A 17,997-nucleotide genomic window follows, 5' to 3' on the forward strand; every position below is an offset into this window, starting at 1 on the left:
CAAGTAGTCAAATATACTATTTTAATGCAAATTCGTAAGATTTAAGCTCTTAATTTTGAAAATTGAGGACATTCCAAGAAAGAGTATTTGGTCCTTTTCCAAGTTTCCCATCCCCAATTAAATACTTTGTTTAAAAACAACAATTAGGTATATATTGCATTTTTAGTTAGGAAAGTGATATTGCACATTATACTGAGAAATACAAAAGTGTTTCAGCAAGTTATTCCAGCAATGTTTTCAACTTCACTTTAACAGCACTGATTGTTTTTTCAGGTTTCCATCTTATTGCATAGCATGTGCCCTGTGTTTACAGACTAAAATATACCAAAGTATTTTTAAAACAGAGAGGAAGAGAAGTCAGCTCCTTACAGAACACAAACCTTTCATCGCTTAGTCAGTACCCGTGTCCCAGCAGAAAGAAATGGTTCCTGTGGAAAAAAGGCTGTCGGATCACTTGGCAACACCAATTTCAACAGTGAGTGTAACGAGGAGCTGAGGATTTACTATTTGGCACTGTAACTAATGGCCCAAGTCCCCAAGGGCTGAAAGGCTGCAATATGCACCTATACTGTTCCTATTCTACGGTTACGTTTAATTCTAGATTGGCAATAAACAAGAAGTGAAAAACACCAAGCGAGAACAGCTGCAGCTTCATAACGTCGGTGTAACTCTGAGGGAAACGCTGGAACAGATCTGAGTGCCTCCCTGAGTGGGGGCGCACGCGGAGCTCCGCGGCCAGGCGGGAGAGGCCTCGCAGGGCCCCGAGCGCTCCCCACCTCGACGTGATGACGAGCGAGAGGCCCGGCCGAGCAGCAGCGTTTGGTGATGCCCCGCATCACCTCGTGCCTCCCTTGCGGGGCACGGGCAGCCCCTCGTGCCACCGCCCGCGGGCTGCACCCAGCTGGGGTGTCCAGCTCCAGTTCAGCGGCTGGGCAACGAGACCCCGCATCCCTCCCAGCACCTCTTTGGATCCTAACGCCCTGAATGTTATCTTGCTTTGAAACAGGCAACCAAATCTTTGTAAGGCATTCTAGTGACTGCGGGGCAAAACCATGTCCAAAGCGGATGCACTCCCAGCTATCAAAACAACTGATCCTATCACAACATTTGAGAAATCTTAAATGTCGCCTCCCCTCAACCTCCCTGCTCCCCCCACCCAAACCCATAACAAACGCTCATTAGGATTAGGAAGACAGGATTTCTTTTTGCCCAAACACAATATTCTGCTACAATAGAAGGTTCTATAGTGAGGTTCCTGAGATGCATTTGTGTACTAAAAGATTCAGCACTAACTTTGTCTCTGTTAGTTAAGAGTTCTGAACTGCAACACATGGCTTAGAAATTTTACCATAAGGTGATAATACAGCAGATCACATTTGCCCACATATTTGAGCTTTAATTTAAAAATAAGGAACACAATAACAGTGTTCTGCTACTGTAAGTCAACAATAAAAATAATAAAATAACCACATAAGCAACAGGGACCCAGCTGCAAAACGAACAAAAAGGTTATCCTCAGAACAAGTTGTTTGGCCTCATTTCGCTTCCATCCCTCAAAACAACCCAGCCTGATTTGGACTGCCTCCTTCCTGAAGGCTCACATACAATCATTCCTCAGATGTATCTAAGCTGCACTTGGAGATGGCAGGCTGGAGAAACAGCAGTTTTTGGAATTCCTCAAAGGAAGCAGAAGGCACAGCTTACAGGCACAGTTTACAGGCACAGCAGAGCACTGCAGTCAGCTGTGGGCACCACCCTGCTACGCTGGAGCACCCACAACCGTGCCCTGCACCAGGGGCAGGTTAACACTTGCTGTGGCCTCCTGCCCCGAAGGATGCAGCGACAGCCAGCCCGATTACACCGATTTGAAATAAACCCAGCCCTGAAGTAGGCTCTGGGATGGGCACAGTGGTACTATTCTTCTAGTACTAAAAACAGAAATAAAAGCCTCAAGTTACTTTACAGATGCACTGAATTTTACAACCAAATAACCAAAAATAATTTACCCCTCCCCAAGAAAGCTCAAGTTTTCCTGCTGCTGAAGACAAATGCAAGGCACTCACTTGTTAATGTTACTAGGAATGTGGAACAGCTTTTTCTTCATATACTGTCAGATAGTTTTTTGCTTTAGCAGCATCTCTCCTGACGAGGCACTAGACGCGTGACAATCAAAGTAACTTCTGGAATACCTGCTCAGCTAAGCAATACCAAGTGAGCTGCTGAGAGCGCTGCACAGCTTCGTGCACCCCTGTCCCCTCCCTACCCCCTTACAAAAAAAGGCACCTCATTTTTTACCCAGTTCTGTAGCTAGAGGTTCTTGTGACTGCGCAGTTCTATACAACTGTGTATACAAGGGATCTCATGACCATACTGATAACTCCTGGTCAGGTAAGAAGTTATCTTCTCGAGATACTGTTCTAGACAAAGCACTTTGTTTATGCCAAAACCCACAACCAGTGGGTTCCTACCTGAGTAGTATTTAAGATTGTGTATTGCTAGTCAAAATAACTCAATGATTAAACTTGTTTGAAATTGCACTTTCCCATTCCTTCCCCAATCCCAAGATCATTTCAAATTAAATACCAGACCCTTTTCTAAAGGGACATCTTCAATGCAGCTACAAAGAGGTAGCTAAATGGCACATGCCAATTTTCTTTTTTTTGAAAAGTATATCCACCCTTCATTTGCAATAATTTTTTTCATAGGAAGTCTTAAAATAAGAAAACTCTATACAGGCGGCACGTGGAGTTGCCATAGCTCAGAAGAGAGAACTCTAAGGGAACAAGATCTTCCTTCAGGTCCATAATTGAAAACCAGTGAGCATGGGGATACTCAAGCGACTCAGCATAGGCAGGTGCAGAGCTGCAGAGGACAAGCAGGTCTGGAGGCAAGTCCCGTGCTCCTCCCGACGTACAATAAGGACGACTCTGAAGAGCCCTTCAGATCAAGCCCACCATTCGATCAATCTGTCTCATGTAGTTACTCTTCAATGGCAGCAGGTATCTCCTCTCATCTGGGACTCTGTTGCACTGTTAATAAAATCACAATAATTTAAGAACTCAATTTGCAGTCAATTCTGTATCCTCCTTAACCTATTCAGCATCCGTGAGGGCAGATTTTCCTTCAAGCAGAGAAAAATCACATCCAAGAGTGCTTTTGGTCCTCACTCTCCCTCACCAGTGGCACAATTGCATACAGCAACAGAGAAAACACGAGTGATCAGCATCTCCTTTGGGCACTATGACAATGGTGACCCCCTTCTTATTGAGAGAGAAAAAAAAAAAAGTGCTTTTCTTTCTGGCAGTACAGGGTTTTTGGGCAGGGCAAAAAGAAGGAGGAGTTAAGGAAAGAACACTGATAAGTTATTAACAGAGATTTTTAAAAACTCTGTATAAAAAAAGCTGAGAATCTGGCTAGTGATAGGCACTGTACCTGTAGCTCTGTACTTCAACTGACTCCTAGCTAAAATAGGTCACCTTCACATACATCTCAGAACATTTGGATTGAGCTGAAGAGAAAAACATTTTTTTTAAAATAACTTTTGTTCTTTTCCTTCCCCACCACAGCAACACTGTAAGATTTTCAGCAAAAGCAAAGGAAAAGGGAAAAGTGACTGGAAATAACCTAACAAAGAATAAACCAATTGGTCCAAATTACTTACAAAATGACAGATTGCGCCTTCAGCTAAATCACTCTCATATTATCCTAATCCATTCCAACTACTGAAAGTGTTTTCCACAGGGGAGCATCTCAGATACGCAGTGTTCAGAAAGGAAAACAACAGAGTGCTAAAGTATCCCTTCCAAATGACTTTTTCTTTCCCCACTGCCTAATCCAGTTCAACATGTATTCCTTCTATATTAACACAACTGGGAAGAGTCTGGTTATTCCTTACATTAGAACTGAAGTTGACTGCCTTCAGTTCATTCGATTTGATTTTTTCGGTGCTGTCCTCTTCTCCAAGAAAGGTATCCCGCCACAGAGAGTCACGAAAACGTTTATCCACAGACACAACATGTCCCTCAGTAGTAAACATATATTTATTTCCAGATTTGTGCACTGGATTCTCTTCATCAAACAACTGAATGAGGGAAGCAAGAGAGAGAGCTCAAGTTGCAGCAACATTTTGTGTTCTAGCATCAAAATGCTTAAAAAAAAACAAAAAAAAGCACTTGCATTGCCATTTGAAGGATCACACAGAAGGCAAACTTCTTAGCACTAAATGGGTAGCTACTGTTCTAGCAAATGGAAATAAGCGTTTTTAAAGCAAGGGATTTATTTTGGCAGTTAAAAATAGGCAGGGAAATATTTCTCATTCGACTTAAACCATCCTTAGCTTTCTAAGCTGCGCTATGCAGGCATCTCTAGGCTGGCATTCACTGTTTCCATTCGGTTCAAAGTTTTTTTGATTGAGAACAGCATTCTAAGCACTGCTGGCTCAACTCCTTCCTCCTGCGACTGCCAAAGCCCTATGAGGAGGAGCAGAGGCCGCTGCTAGGGAGACAGCAGGGTTCCCAGCAGCAGTTCCAAGACTCCAAGCACTAGCCGCTTTCCGTCGTGCTCCCTCCTCCCAGCTGCCAACTCGCCATCCCAGTGTCCTAAAGCCCAGCTCCAGCCTGCACTCCCATGGTGGGAGACGGCTGTCAGAGGCACCGCACACTCTCCAGTGAGCTCTGGTACCACCTCTCCTAATTGCTAAGCCCACAGCTTAGCAATTTCTAATAGTGCCCTACCTGCTTACCAGGACATTCCTGTAAACAGTGCTTATAAGAGGATGCTTTTAAAATGAAGAATATATACATACCAAGTACAGATATTTACATGTTTCACTGAGAAAAAAACTCTCCATTCGATCTTCTTTTGTCTTCTCTACAACATGATGCAAGGTAGCATAGCCACACCTGAAAGATTTGAGATGAGTCGAGATGTAGTTCCCATACATTTTGATCTCCGACTGTTTCCCAATACTCATTCCATCTGTCCAAGGGATTAACTTAAAATAATTTAAAAAATAATAATATAAAGCAGTAACACTGATTTTTTATTTCACAGAATCATTTTCTGAGTCTAATCACTGACATTGTGCAGGCCTATCGTGCTGATTTACTAAAAATGCCCTTCAAGAAAAGATAAATTATTCTACCCAGCAGTCTGAATCCCATTTAACAGCAAAATAGCACTTCTTTATACTATCATATGATTCCTACAGACTTGACTATAATAGTAGTAAATATCAATATTTGAATACAAATCTACTGGCCTTCCTCTGAATTTTTCAAGTTCAGATAATCAGTATTAAAATTATGATTCACAGGTAAGGCCTTGAGAAAAAAAGTTAATATGCACAGTCTAGTATCCTCCAGTCCCACTAAACACTATGGGCCTAGGGGGTTAGAATTATTCTTCCTGGAAAGATGCAAATTTGCCGACATAGGGCACGAGATCCTCACTAATACCTTTTATAAGGTAGATTTACAAAGTTCTGAAGATATAAGCTTGTCATTGGACTATCATTCTCAAATGAGAATGAAACAGCTGTTCAATAAGTCAATCCTTATGGCTTTGGGGGATGAGAGGGTGGCTTGGTTTCTTTACTATATAAACAGATATAAAGAATCCAATCTGCCAAATACAGGTAAAGCGCACATGTTTATATAAAAAAGATATTTACATTTACACATACAAATATGTACATTTATATAATAAAACATGCACGCTTATGTAATAAAGCATACAAATATAACAGTGAGATAAGAATACTGAAGACTGACTTGGCTTTTGTGTATTTTTCCAGGCTCTGGAGGATATCCATTCCTACGTGAAGGTAAAATGGGTTCTTCGTGGCCTGGGTAAAGAAGGACAAAAGGTAGTCAGGAAACTCTTACAATAAAGGCCTTCCAGTGTCACATATTCCTGTGTGTTAGGGTAAACTTATTTTGGCAGAAGCATGACTTTGATCACTCTGTGCAAGCTTGTTACATTTGCCCTAGTGCAGGAGCCTAATACAACCTGTAGCAAATTCAAGCTCAGTGATAGTTTTCCTTTAGTCAGTAGTTATTTTAATTTACTGTACTTGCAACTAGTTATAGACCATGTCTGAGCAACAGGTCAATAATATTCATTAAGAAATCAGAACCTTGCTTTGTAAAAAACAGGCATATTTTTTCCAAAGGTCATTTACAATCATTTTTGCATGTCTTATAAGCCTACTTTGAGAGCAAACAATGTACCAGCTACATAAGACAATCAGTGCTCTAGACAGAAAACTCTGTATAAAAACATTCAGACACAGAGCTACTAAGTTTATTTTAACAGTCCGTTAGCAACAAAGTACACTGCAGGGGCTAGGGGTGGAAAAAGCAACTTTCTGATAAAAAGGATTTTTGCAAAACATTTGAGCTGTTAGTGCAGATAATAAGTACCTGATAAAGAAGATACGTGGATTCCACTAACTCTGGCCTCAGTGGATAAAAGGGAACATCTGGTGCTTGCAATTGCCAGTTGTATCTTTCTGGGAGAGCGCCGTATCGTTTCCATATGGCATAATAAAAAGCATGGAGACAAATAGCATCTTCCACATCTCCTATCAACACCTAGGCATAACAGCCATAAAGAGCTTTGTTTAACTCTCCAGGCCAGCAAATTGCTTTCGATACTGTATGGTAACATGCTCTACAATGAAACATTCCCTTCATAACAGGAGACCGGTAAAAAATAAATATATAATCCCTCCATACCAAAAGCATCAGTGAGGTTTATGCCTCATACCGAGATACATGAGGAACACCAGGATAAAGAAAAAAAATTGAAAAGTGCCTCAAATCTAGCAGAGAGCAGGCCAAGCCTGCCAGAAACTGAGCTGTCCCCCGAGCTGTGAGAATACGCAGGTGTAAACCCTTGGTTAAAGCTCAGGTTCATTTACAAGTCTGGAATTAAAAAAAGCTTCTCCAAGGCCCCTCCACTGTGTCACTCAGCCCTCAAAGCAGTGCCAGCATACTGCACCTGCAGTCCAGGAAAAAAGGCTTGCAGAGAGTCAATCCACGTGTTCATCAGGTGTCCGGTGAACATATTTACATTAACATACAAAGGAGGGTCACCTTCACCTTCATTACAAGCTTCTCGGCTGTCAAATAACAATAAGCATATGTAAATATTCACTATTTTAGAAGTACATTTTACAACACTGCCACTAGCAAGGACAAATGCCTGCAGTTTTGTTAGTGCTACACTGAAAGCCATTTTGAGGGGAAAGTCAGTCCAACTCTCAGAAAAATTCATTCTTAAAGGTATCTGCATCATATCCTTACGCAGTATCGAAGTCCTACCACACAAAAAAAGCAACACATACTAGGTAAAATCAGGCCTTAAGCAGTACCACAGTGGCTAATTCAATACATATTCTTTATATGTCTATGGCCTTAAGTCAACTGACTGCGTGCAGGGTATTTTAAAATTTTATTTCCAGAGACTACCACAAAAAATAGAATAGACTCTGAAAAGGATGGTACAGACACCATATAAATGGCATCTCTTGCTGAAGTATTTGCACATTTAAGAAACTGATACGCAAGTGAAATAACATACCCCCTTCTTAAGTGGTTCTGAATGCTCCGATAAGCATCATTGAACATCTCCAAGTCTTCCCTTTCTCCAAAGAGGATGTAAGACTTCAGAAGGTATTCATAGAATGAATCCGACCCTGCGCCCAAGCCGCTCTGCTTTCCAACCCAATGGCCAGTTTGAATATTCACAACATTTCCTTCCGGAGAAAGACAGAATTTTAGCTGAACATATACATGCCAAGTATATCAGAAAGAATAAATCAAAATCTTGAACTTAAAAATAGTACATATTCAAGAACTCTTTAAGAGGGAAGAACAAAGACTACTATCAAAATAAAGTGTTACAGAGCACTTACAATGAAATGGATACACCTATTTGTTTCAATTACATTTATTCATAAAATAAGCTATATTAATAAGGACATAAATGCAACAACTCCAAACTCATGTCCCAAGTTCATGAGAAATCTGTCTTTGAAACATGCCATTTCAAATCAACCGTGTCATATTAAACGAAAAAAAAAGGCCATTTCAAATTAAAAAAGATACTCCATAATCTTTTCAAAATGCCACTTGGTCAGCAGAAGGAACAATATTATTCACAAGATAGCACTATTTGACGGTCAGAGAGGAAGCAAATTGGTGCATTTATGATACATGAAATAAATCCGCTGAAGGACAGCATTCCACTGCAGGAGACCAAGATAACTAAAACACTGAGCTAGTCAATACAGCATCAGCTGAGCTCAAAGATCTTGCTGGAGAGATTCTGAGTGTGCTGGGGTTACCTAGCAGCCCCGTGTTATTGCTCCTGAGATTCCAGAGGGCTTTGACAGCTCTCCTGGCCACCCACTCAAACGTGGAATCGCCAAGCAGTCTGCTGAGAATTCCAAACTCCACCAACAGGGAGCCGGCTCCGGCAGTACAGGTTTCGTTATTGCTGTTTGGAGGTACTCCTTTCTTCAGATTCACCTGCGAGGCAAGAAAAGCAAGTGTGAATTGCCAGAACACAATCTGCTTGTAAATCACCTCACACAACTTTGTACTAACGTGCAGTCACACCTTTATTATAAAGCCTTTATCTTTTTGTTTGCAATGCATAGTGCACTATCTGTGCGCAGTTTGAAGGTCAATGTATTGCTGCTTAGTTAAAATGCTCTCCTGAAAGAATTCTTGAAATTCTTCTAAATTTAATGAAAAGGTGGAAAATGCTAATTTTGGTATCTTTATATTTGTTAACACTTCCAAATTTAATTGACTTTTTCCACATTTCCACCAGTCATTTAATTTCTTCCAGGCACGATGCAAGTACCTCTTCCTCTAGTTTAGTTCATTTGAAATTGAGACTTTCAACTGAAGACAAGTTAAATCACTCCTGCTGCTTTATCACACTCTGAACAAAGGTGAAACCTGGCATTTCTTCAGTCTGACAAATGTGAAGGGAAAAAAAAACTAGTGCAGCTGTGCCCAGAAATTAAAAGCAGTGAGGTAAGTGCTAAGTAGTTCTGTATCTGAGAGTTCTTCCACTAGAACTTAAATCCTTCTTCTTGATAGCACCTGTTTAAAACGGGAGGTGCTGACACTGTATTAAAGGAAATTACCAATCCCAAACTGACGCAGTATGACAAGTATTACGGACCAGAGTTATTCTAAATAGTAACTTTCTAATTGTTATTCACTTTTATGATATTTCTTCTTAACCTTCTTAATGACTGCACTGTTTGCTACCATTTCCTATAAGAAAGGGAGGAAGAGCAGAGAAGAGAAGGACATGTTCCAGGCAAACTGCATGAAAACTGGTAACTATTAAACACATAAAACAATACACAAAGTAAAAGAGCATCTTAAAGAAAAGATTCACTATAGCAACTGGAGGTGCAGATCGTCAAATAATCAGCTTTGGATTCTGCTTTCATGCATACGGGGCTCACTTACCCGAGGATAAGGAATTCCAGTTTTGGTGTTCTCGAAAGCTGGAAGCAGTCTCACTGCTAGGTCATGAGCCATATGCAACAGCTCGTTGTCATAATCCTTAATGGTCATATCACCAAAAGGCTGTTTGGTATCTGTAATTATTATGTGGGCAGAAAGTAGGCTTCCCAATACCCTATTAGAAAATGAAGAAACTTTCAATTTACTCTGTTCTTCTTACTAGCTATATTTTTATTTATTCATCACAGAAACAGATCTTCTGTTTTACCACCCTGAGTGAAAGTGTAGACATCACATTCATCTGTTATTCACAGTAATTCCTAGATCCTGTTCTGCAGGATTTACCCAGGAGTTTCTTACAACATATCAAGCACTTTCATGATGGAATACAACCTTCCCCCATTGTTTTTTGTTCCTGCAATTGGCAATAGAGCTGTTAAATAAACCTAACGTTCCACCAAAGAAAGCCTACAGCAGTAGCTGAATAAAAAAACTTCAAACAGAAATTTGGAAAATCGGAGTATCTTAAACTGATATCCAAGGCAGACAGGCTTTCTGTTTTTCCATCTACAGTCATTTTACCCATAAAAGTTTAGAAACTGAGAGTAAGCAGAAAGTCCATGGAAAATAACCAAAACAGGGTAAATCTGTCGTTGAGATTGATTGTTAGATGCAACTTCAAGCCCCTATTACAAAAACTAAAGGTCTATGAGCCAAAGAAGGTTAAGATACTTAATCTTGTTCCTGTTTTAAAGGCAGGAATTTATGACTACATACCTGATTGTTGCCTCAAAAACTTGGACTGTTGAGTCTTTGTCAAATGAAACAGTGTCAATCACCAATTTCACCGCTTTCTGGAATTCTGAAGAATTTCCCATTACCTTTTTTCATAAAAAAAGATAATTTTGTCTATTGTTTCAGAAGGAGGAAGTAAAAGCACAACAAATTCACATCTTAAACATATTAGCTACCTATGGAATGGAATGCTTCAGGCTCTTGCTAACAGCTTTCCCGAGGTACCTATCTTTATGGGTATGCAGAAGTAAAAAAAGGAAACCCACAAAGACGAATTTTTGTCCTCTGGACTAACCTACGCATTCATGTACTCCCCCACCCCCAAAATCACCATGGATGGCAATCTCTCTGAACAAGAGCCTAAAACCTCTTAAGATCTTGTGTGTTGAGTGTTCTGTCAACTACTTTGCTATGCACAGAATTCAACAAGTTCTGCTAAAAAAAAAAAAAAAAAAAAAAGAACAATGCAGCCTGGTTTGACATTTATTCGACCAGGAGAGCCTGACCCTTCGGGTTTTTGATTCAGCGCTGCATGCCCTGGTCAAGAGTTTCATTGCACTAGTTGTGTTTGCATATTACCCTACTGAATGATTTCACCTAAATCCAGAGAGAAGCAAATTTAGCTCCAGCTTCAAGAAAAATGGAATGAGGAAGAAAAAAAACAGACTCCTACTTCCTTAAGTTTATTGTACGGCTGAGCATATATGGAGTCCACCTATTCTTCACAACACTCAGATTTAATAGAAAAACAGTCACATACTTGATCTAAGGAAGAGCAAAGCAGGCTTTCTCCCTGCCTGGAGATGATGGCAGTTGCTTTACCAACACAAAATCAACCATCAGCTCAAATTCCCAATTGCTGTTCCTGTTAAAATTGCTTTTATCTCACTTCCTGTTCTGTACGTTACTGCCCTGTTCAGTTAAACAGCTGTGGCTTTTCACCACAGAGTTGCAATTCCATTTCAGCTAAGAGAAGTGTTTTATGATTTGAAATATATAAATATAATCATTGTACACATCAGCCTTCCCTAAAAGAAACAGACTACAGATACTGTGCATAGACAAGTGCTGATTGTGCTCCAAAAGGCTAAGAATTTGATCTGGCTGCAAAAACAACGCTGACAGAACCTAAAGGAGTTTCTAAATACGCATTAAGAGTTCAAGAAAGGAGCTCTTTTCTATGAGGCTATACCAAAAATACACCATAAGACATAGTTAGGACCATGCTATTTTCAAGACTTATCAGAAATGCATATAACAGTCTACTTGCAAAGCTTATTCTCATCTGCTAAACTCTACCATTTTTCCCCTCTTTTCACAGATTTGCAGGTCACTCAAGCAAAACAACTATAGCTCTTAAAGCCTTCTTGAATAAAATGGGCTCTACTCATATCATTTTAGTACTTCCAGCAAATTCCAGTTCACATTCATCCTTCATGAGCATCAGTGACCACACTTTCTCAGAAGTGAATGAGTTAACCTTAGAAGATACTGCTCCCTTTCACCTCATATTGCAGAGCTTTACAACAATTTTAACTCTTCACAAGCTCATCTTGCCCTTCTTCATGTTAAGGATCTTTACTACTGTCTGCAAATCTACTCCATGCATAAGAAAGTTTCATCAGCACCCTTTATATCCATAACCTTAATGAAAAAAAAAATAATAATAAAAAAAGAAAGGCCTGTGGCTGTTCAGTCTACAGCAGGTCTTGCAAAACACCATGCAGTAACTCCCTCCAGTCAATGCTTTCTGTTCCCATTTCCCCTCAAGCCAGTGTTTCATCAATTCCACAGTTTCTAAATGCTCTCCCTCAACTCTATAAGTAGCACTCTTTGTATTTAAATCTCAAGTTGCTTCAAGATCTACTGTGATCCAAGTTCAACACCAGAACAAGAAACAGTATCAGCACTGTTCCATACCAGGAAAGATTAATGTAGCAAGACCCATCTTTTGGCAGCCATTAAGTTAAAGCTGTACTGTAGACCACCTCCCCCTCTGTCTCTTTGCTTCAAAATCTGTTCCAAAATCCTGTCTATTACTGAGATGAGATGTCACAACCGCACTTCTGCCCCAATTTAAATTTCCTGCAGTTTTGGAACTGCAATTTCATAAGCTTTTTTATAGAAGCTCCATGCTACAGAGAGAGTTTTGATTCTCCGTTTCACACACCTGGACTGGGGATAAACCAACAGATCAACTGTGACGGGTTTCCGTTCCCCTAACCTCCCTACCCGTACTAAGAACCGCACTGACAAAACAAACAAAAAGGCCCACACATTGTCAAGGGCATCTGGAGTTTCTCATCTCTCTCAAAACCTCTCACCCAATAAACTGACTTGATCCATTCAGACATTCACTACCATATCCCATTAAGACACTGGCCTTTAGATTTAAAATTAGCATAAGAATCACACTTTGATAATACATCCTAGATAAATTAGTGTATCTTTAAATTAATTTGCAAAATTCAGTTTGTTCATCTCAGCTTCCTACACTGCCCTTCTGAACTTCCTTCCTGAAGAGCTTGATTTAATTTAGCTTTAGATAGCTTTGTAGAAATTCTGAACCTTTACCAAGTAACAGAAGCAAAGTTATTACAGCTAAACAGATTAAAGACTATCTTTGCAGAACAACTGACCAAGGATTCATTAAGGTTTGGCAAATATCTAAAGGTGAGATAAAATTTTGGACATTGAGTCATATTACTTCAACTTTCCTCACAACTGAGAGACAGCCCATTACCTCTCTCCTCTGTGACACTGCAGTCCTCCCTCCTTCCTATTAATCAGTAATTTCTTCCTATTAATTGATAATTTCTCTTTGGTACAACTTGCATCATCTCCCAATACAAATACAGGAATAAAATACATATGTATAGATGTCAACAACTCACTGCTAGGGTATCCAGTGCGTCAATCAGAGTTAGCGAGTAGTTTCCCAGGACATCATTGATATTCAGATTTGAACTGGAAAGCAAAACAGAAGAAAACCCCACACAATTAGATGAACAATACTGCCCCTAAGATTGCCAAGTTACCTAAAGGGCAAGCAACCTCCACCTTGTTTTCTTCAGCCTCAACTGAATTTTTTAACTCACAGCAATGCCCAAACCTAACATGAAATCCTGAGGCCCTAAGAGTGAGGCCGGCTTTCAGCACGAGCAGAGGCCCCTCTGTGCAGCCCAACTCCCGGGACAAGTACACAAAACTGCACAAAAACACAGGGCTTCCGAGGGCATTTCAGGAAAGCTGCGTGCCGAGCTGCAGCTCAGCATGGCAGGTACCAAACAGAGAGCAAGGGACGTAAGAGACACAACTATTCACGGATAGGAGGAGAGGGAACACTGTACTCTCAAAACACAGCAGGAAGGTGAGGGCAACATCTGCTCTTCATAACACCTTACTGAGAGGAAGTGCCTGCGGGACACACGTTTGTACCCTGCCTCTCTGACTCTGGCCAGGGGTGTTTCTTATCATTGGTCCCTTTCATGGGACGGAGTCTCAGGGCTGCAGCACAGCAACAGGCGCCCATGGAGCCACAGGCCCCCCCAAATTACAATCGTCCAGGTGCATCAAAAAGTTAAGGACACCCAAAGACATGTAAAACAAGTAGAGGAACCACAGGAAATAGCAGAACTCCCCTCGGGGGGTTCTGCAGAGCCCTAAGAAGCTCCAACCAGCACCCCCAGGTCCTGAGGCGGCCCAAGCAGATCCCCTAGGCCCTCACACACCTGCAAGGGGCCCTGGCACTGCCACCTCCCCCGCAGGGGAGCGCTGAGACGCTCCAAACCCGCGGGGCTCCCGACTCGCCCCCAGCCCAGGCCGTGGAGAGCCCCAAGGAGCCGCGAGCCCCACCGAGGTTCCCGGGGAGCCCTAAGGAGCCCCGATCACCCCCCCAGCGGCTCGGGGCGCCGCGAGGTCCGCCGCGGCTCGGCGACTCACGGGTCGCGGCGGTCGGGCCCGCGGCCGCGGCAGTGCAGCGGGTCGAGCTCGTCGCGGGGGAACGCGTGCCGCATGTAGCTGTCGTAGCCGAAGGCGAACATGCGGCGGGCGGCGTCGCGCAGGCGCGCGCGCAGCTGCGGCGGGAAGGCGCCGCTGTAGCGCGCCTCGTAGTCATCCCCGCCGGGCCCCGCCGCCGGGCCCGCCGCGGGCAACCCGCTCCCGCCGCGCAGCGAGCCCCAGTGCGGGCGCCGCGCGGCGAACGGGAAGGCGAAGCGCGGGCGCACGCAGAGGCCGGGCGCCAGCCAGAGCAGCGCGTGCAGCCCCAGCCTCAGCAGCAGCAGCCCCAGCACCAGCGAGCGCCATTGCATGGTCGCCGCGCGCCGCCCGCCACCATCCTTCACCGGCACCGCGGCTCCCGCTTCCGCTTCCGCCTCGCCCCGGGACGAACACGCGCCGCCGCCACGCACGCTGGGGCGCCCCGCCCCGGCACGGCCGCCGCCGCCGCCGCTCATTGGGCGCGACGCGATGTCAATCACGCGGCGCGCACCAAGGGGGCGGAGCCACCGGCGGTGTCGTGGCAGGCAGGGTGCGCGCGGCCGAGGCCACGCCCTCCGCGGCGCCTGGGGGCGGGGCTTGGCGGCCGTTGGCGGCCCCGCCCCCCGCGGCTGAGGGGACGCGCAGCCTCCTGAGGCGAAACGGGGCAGCCGCCGCCAAAGCGACGAAACCGAGCGGGCTCTCGCCTCAGCCTCGCGCTGAGGGCTCCCGCGCCAGCCCTCGAGCCACTTGTTATATAGAACGGCTGTTGCCATGACGAGATGGGCTTTGGGCGGCCGCCTAAGTTCACCCAAGGAGGGGCCTCTTGAGAAAACTCTCCAGGCACGAGGTTTTCCTCAGTGGCCTCTCGTGGCTCTGCACTCCGCAGGCAGGAGAAGAGAAGGGGAAAATATTTTTTAAATCAACATTTTAGATTACAAAGTCTGTTAGCTGCCGAAGGAGTGCGGATTGCCAAATCTCCAGTGCTTAGCTAACAGTACGCATCTTTTTCTGGACAGCATTTACATTCCTGAGAGGAATCTTGGTTACTGTTACTGATTTTTTTCGCCTGACTTTTAAGAGAGGAAAAAAAAAAAAAAAAAAAGCAGCAGTGCTGAGGCTGCTGGCAGCTGCCTGCCTTCAAGAGAGTTAAATATCTTCGGACAAAGCAGGGGATAAAGCGTCCCACTGGCTTTTCCTTCAAGCGTGTTACCTCGTCAGCCCATGAAGGCTGTAGGAGGCTTTCAAGTCACTATGAAAAAGAAATCCTGTTACTACGATTTTATGCAGTCACACACTTAAACAGAGTGGGGTAACAGTGCTGCAGATGCTCCTTTTCTAGCGTTAGCAGCTGGAGGGCAACACGGCCTGGCTGTCGCAAGCAGCTGAGTCTAGCACTTACAGTGAGTGACTAGACCAGGCACAGAGCAACAGTGAGCCAAGAACGGGTACAGCTCTAGTGCACAGAAATAACTCCTTTGCCACTCGAAATCCTGCTACTGAGGAACAACTGAGACCGAGAAACAGACAGAAAAAGACAAGAAAAAAAAAAGGAGAAAAGAAAGGAGGAAAAAATGAAAAGAAGGAAGAAAGATGAAAGAAGAGGGAAGGGAAGGGGAAATATGAAAAAAAACCCAAAAAAGTAATAAAGTAAAAAAAAGGAAAGAAAAAAGAATGAAAAAAATGAAAGGGAAAGAAAGAAAGAAAGAAAGAAAGAAAGAAAGAAAGAAAGAAAGAAAGAAAGAAAGAAAGAAAGAAAGAAAGAAAGAAAGAAAGACCAAAATTGAAAAACATTGAAAAAAGGAAAAAAGAAAAAAAGTGAAAAAGAAAAAGGGACAGAAAGAGAAAGAAAAAAGAAAAAGAAAAAAGAATGAAAGGGAAAGGCAGAAAGAACAAAACAAAGAATAAGAACACAAAGAATAAGAACAGAAGGAAGAAAGGAAGTAAAAAAGAAAGGAAGAAAGAAGAAAAAGAAAGAAGAAAAAGAAGAAAAAGAAGAAAAAGAAGAAAAAGAAGAAAAAGAAGAAAAAGAAGAAAAAGAAGAAGGAATGGAAGGAGGAAGGGAGGGTGGGATGGAAGGAAGGAGAAAAGAGAAAAAAGAAGAAAAAAGTAGGAAAAGGAAAGGAAAAAAAAAGAAAACAGCATAGGCTGTAACTAAGAAGAAAGAATTTGGAGTATGAGGACAAGGAGAGATGGATCAGTGTGGGAATTAATTTACACAACTAGTCAAGAAGAGGAAGATGAAACAACAGAGCAAGTACGAGTACAACAGCGCCAAACGTCCTGGACTAAAACATTACACACTTGTGGAAGTGAACGGAGCACGAGCTCCCAGGCGGCTGGGGTCTGCACACAGCAGCGTAACTGAGCAAAGCTGCACACGCATGGTCCAAAGTGGGGTGTTTCACAGAATTACACCCAAGAAGATGCCCCTGCCAGGCTTGTGGCCACTCAGCCCGGCTCAAGTTACGCAGTTAGTTTGCCAGTTTCCATAGAAACCCCTCTAGCACAGAGCAAAATGTCCCCATCCACCTGGAACAGCTCCCGACCTCTCCAGGGAGGCATGGAATTCCAGGGTGGGGAACAAACCCGTTAACAGGGCAGCAAACAAATGGCACTTTTTCTGACACCCATGTCTAACAATTCAACTTTGTTTTTATGCAATTCCTCTTAAAAATACATATATAGTTATACATACACACAAAGCTGCCTATATAGCATTCAAACACAATGATTCCTAACCACTTGAGCTGTAGGCTAAGGGGAAGGACAATTTAAAATCCCCCTTAGGCTTTTTCATAGTCGTATTTTACATCGCCATTTTATGACGGTGCTTCAAAATGTACTTTTTCTAATTTATTCAGAAAAGAGTTCCTACATTTGTTACTTGAATGCATATGCCTCCCTGTACAAAAAATAGCCAAAATTAACTCCTAGAAGAGCACTTGAAGGAGTCAACTTGTTTGCACCTGTTAAAATCTCCAGAAGCAGATTTTAGCATAGTTATTTTTGGTTTAAATTCATAGTAAGAATAACTGGTGCTGAAGACTGAACTTCGTAGTAAGAACGTACCCCACAGCTGGTGCTGAAGACTTGTATATATTTTTACCAATACTTAAAAGAGCTGTGCTACTAGAGATGAATATGCGAAAGATTTTTTTCAGCAACACTTTTATTAAGTACTTCAAAACGGTCACAATGATAGCTGTCACCTTTAACACAATACAGTCTGCGAAGGCTTCATTAAAAGGCACTAATGCTGGCACAAAGGCCTACTTACCCACCTGCCACCACGTTGCAAGTAAAATATTTTACTTCCCCTCTAGACGAGCATGGAGGTATCCCCTTTAGAGCCAGTCTTTGTCATTCAAGTGACATGTAAAAGGACTCCTTGGTATCTGGCCAAGGCATACTTTTATTTTCATCACTTGTAGTTTTAAAGCAATATATTCCTTTCAGAAGGCTTAAAGTTTAGTGAGAAGTCACTCTAAGCTCACATTCTTACAACAGACGTCCCAGAGCACGGAGCAATCCTAGGCTTTCACACATTACTTCTCCTTTAACACTGCTCATTGGTTTGCTGTTCATCTCCTCTGCATCACACAGCTCCCAGCACGGCAGCTTGAGGAGTCTGGATTAGACCCAGTGCCTGGTACCGCACAGCGATCTTCAGCACGCGGCTCACTGCGGGCGCCGGGCAGCAGGGAGCGGTGTCGAGCCAAGACAGTAGCTC

At 43.0% G+C, this 17,997-nt stretch overlaps 1 protein-coding gene across 1 annotated transcript; it reads right to left on the reverse strand.

Annotated features, from left to right (window-relative positions):
• Window positions 1–324: 324 nt before the first annotated feature.
• On the reverse strand, window positions 325–14,630 carry EDEM1 (ER degradation enhancing alpha-mannosidase like protein 1). The gene is made up of 12 exons (XM_026035391.1): window positions 14,232–14,630; window positions 13,184–13,256; window positions 10,272–10,375; window positions 9,498–9,669; window positions 8,351–8,534; window positions 7,585–7,759; window positions 7,003–7,123; window positions 6,423–6,593; window positions 5,772–5,845; window positions 4,805–4,901; window positions 3,896–4,081; window positions 325–3,029 (listed from the first exon to the last, which is right to left on the reverse strand). Exons 1-12 carry the CDS (start codon window positions 14,597–14,599, stop codon window positions 2,940–2,942), a joined length of 1,815 nt encoding a protein of 604 aa, XP_025891176.1. The 5' UTR covers window positions 14,600–14,630; the 3' UTR covers window positions 325–2,939.
• Between the last annotated feature and the right edge of the window lie 3,367 nt (window positions 14,631–17,997).

The sequence above is a fragment of the Nothoprocta perdicaria genome, unplaced genomic scaffold (genome assembly GCF_003342845.1).
Source record: "Nothoprocta perdicaria isolate Ctin4 unplaced genomic scaffold, notPer1 scaffold_16, whole genome shotgun sequence".
NCBI lineage: Eukaryota > Metazoa > Chordata > Aves > Tinamiformes > Tinamidae > Nothoprocta > Nothoprocta perdicaria.

What these genes read in the sequence shown, in the direction of transcription:
- EDEM1 (XM_026035391.1), bottom strand. Translation starts at nt 14,599, where the DNA reads ATGCAATGGCGCTCGCTGGTGCTGGGGCTGCTGCTGCTGAGGCTGGGG. An exon ending in GGGCCCGACCGCCGCGACCC is followed by an intron (nt 13,257 to 14,231) that starts GTGAGTCGCCGA and finishes TTTGCTTTCCAG; the next exon opens with TTCAAATCTGAATATCAATG. An exon ending in CCTTTTTTCCTGGACTGCAG is followed by an intron (nt 6,594 to 7,002) that starts GTGCAGTATGCT and finishes TGTTATGCCTAG; the next exon opens with GTGTTGATAGGAGATGTGGA.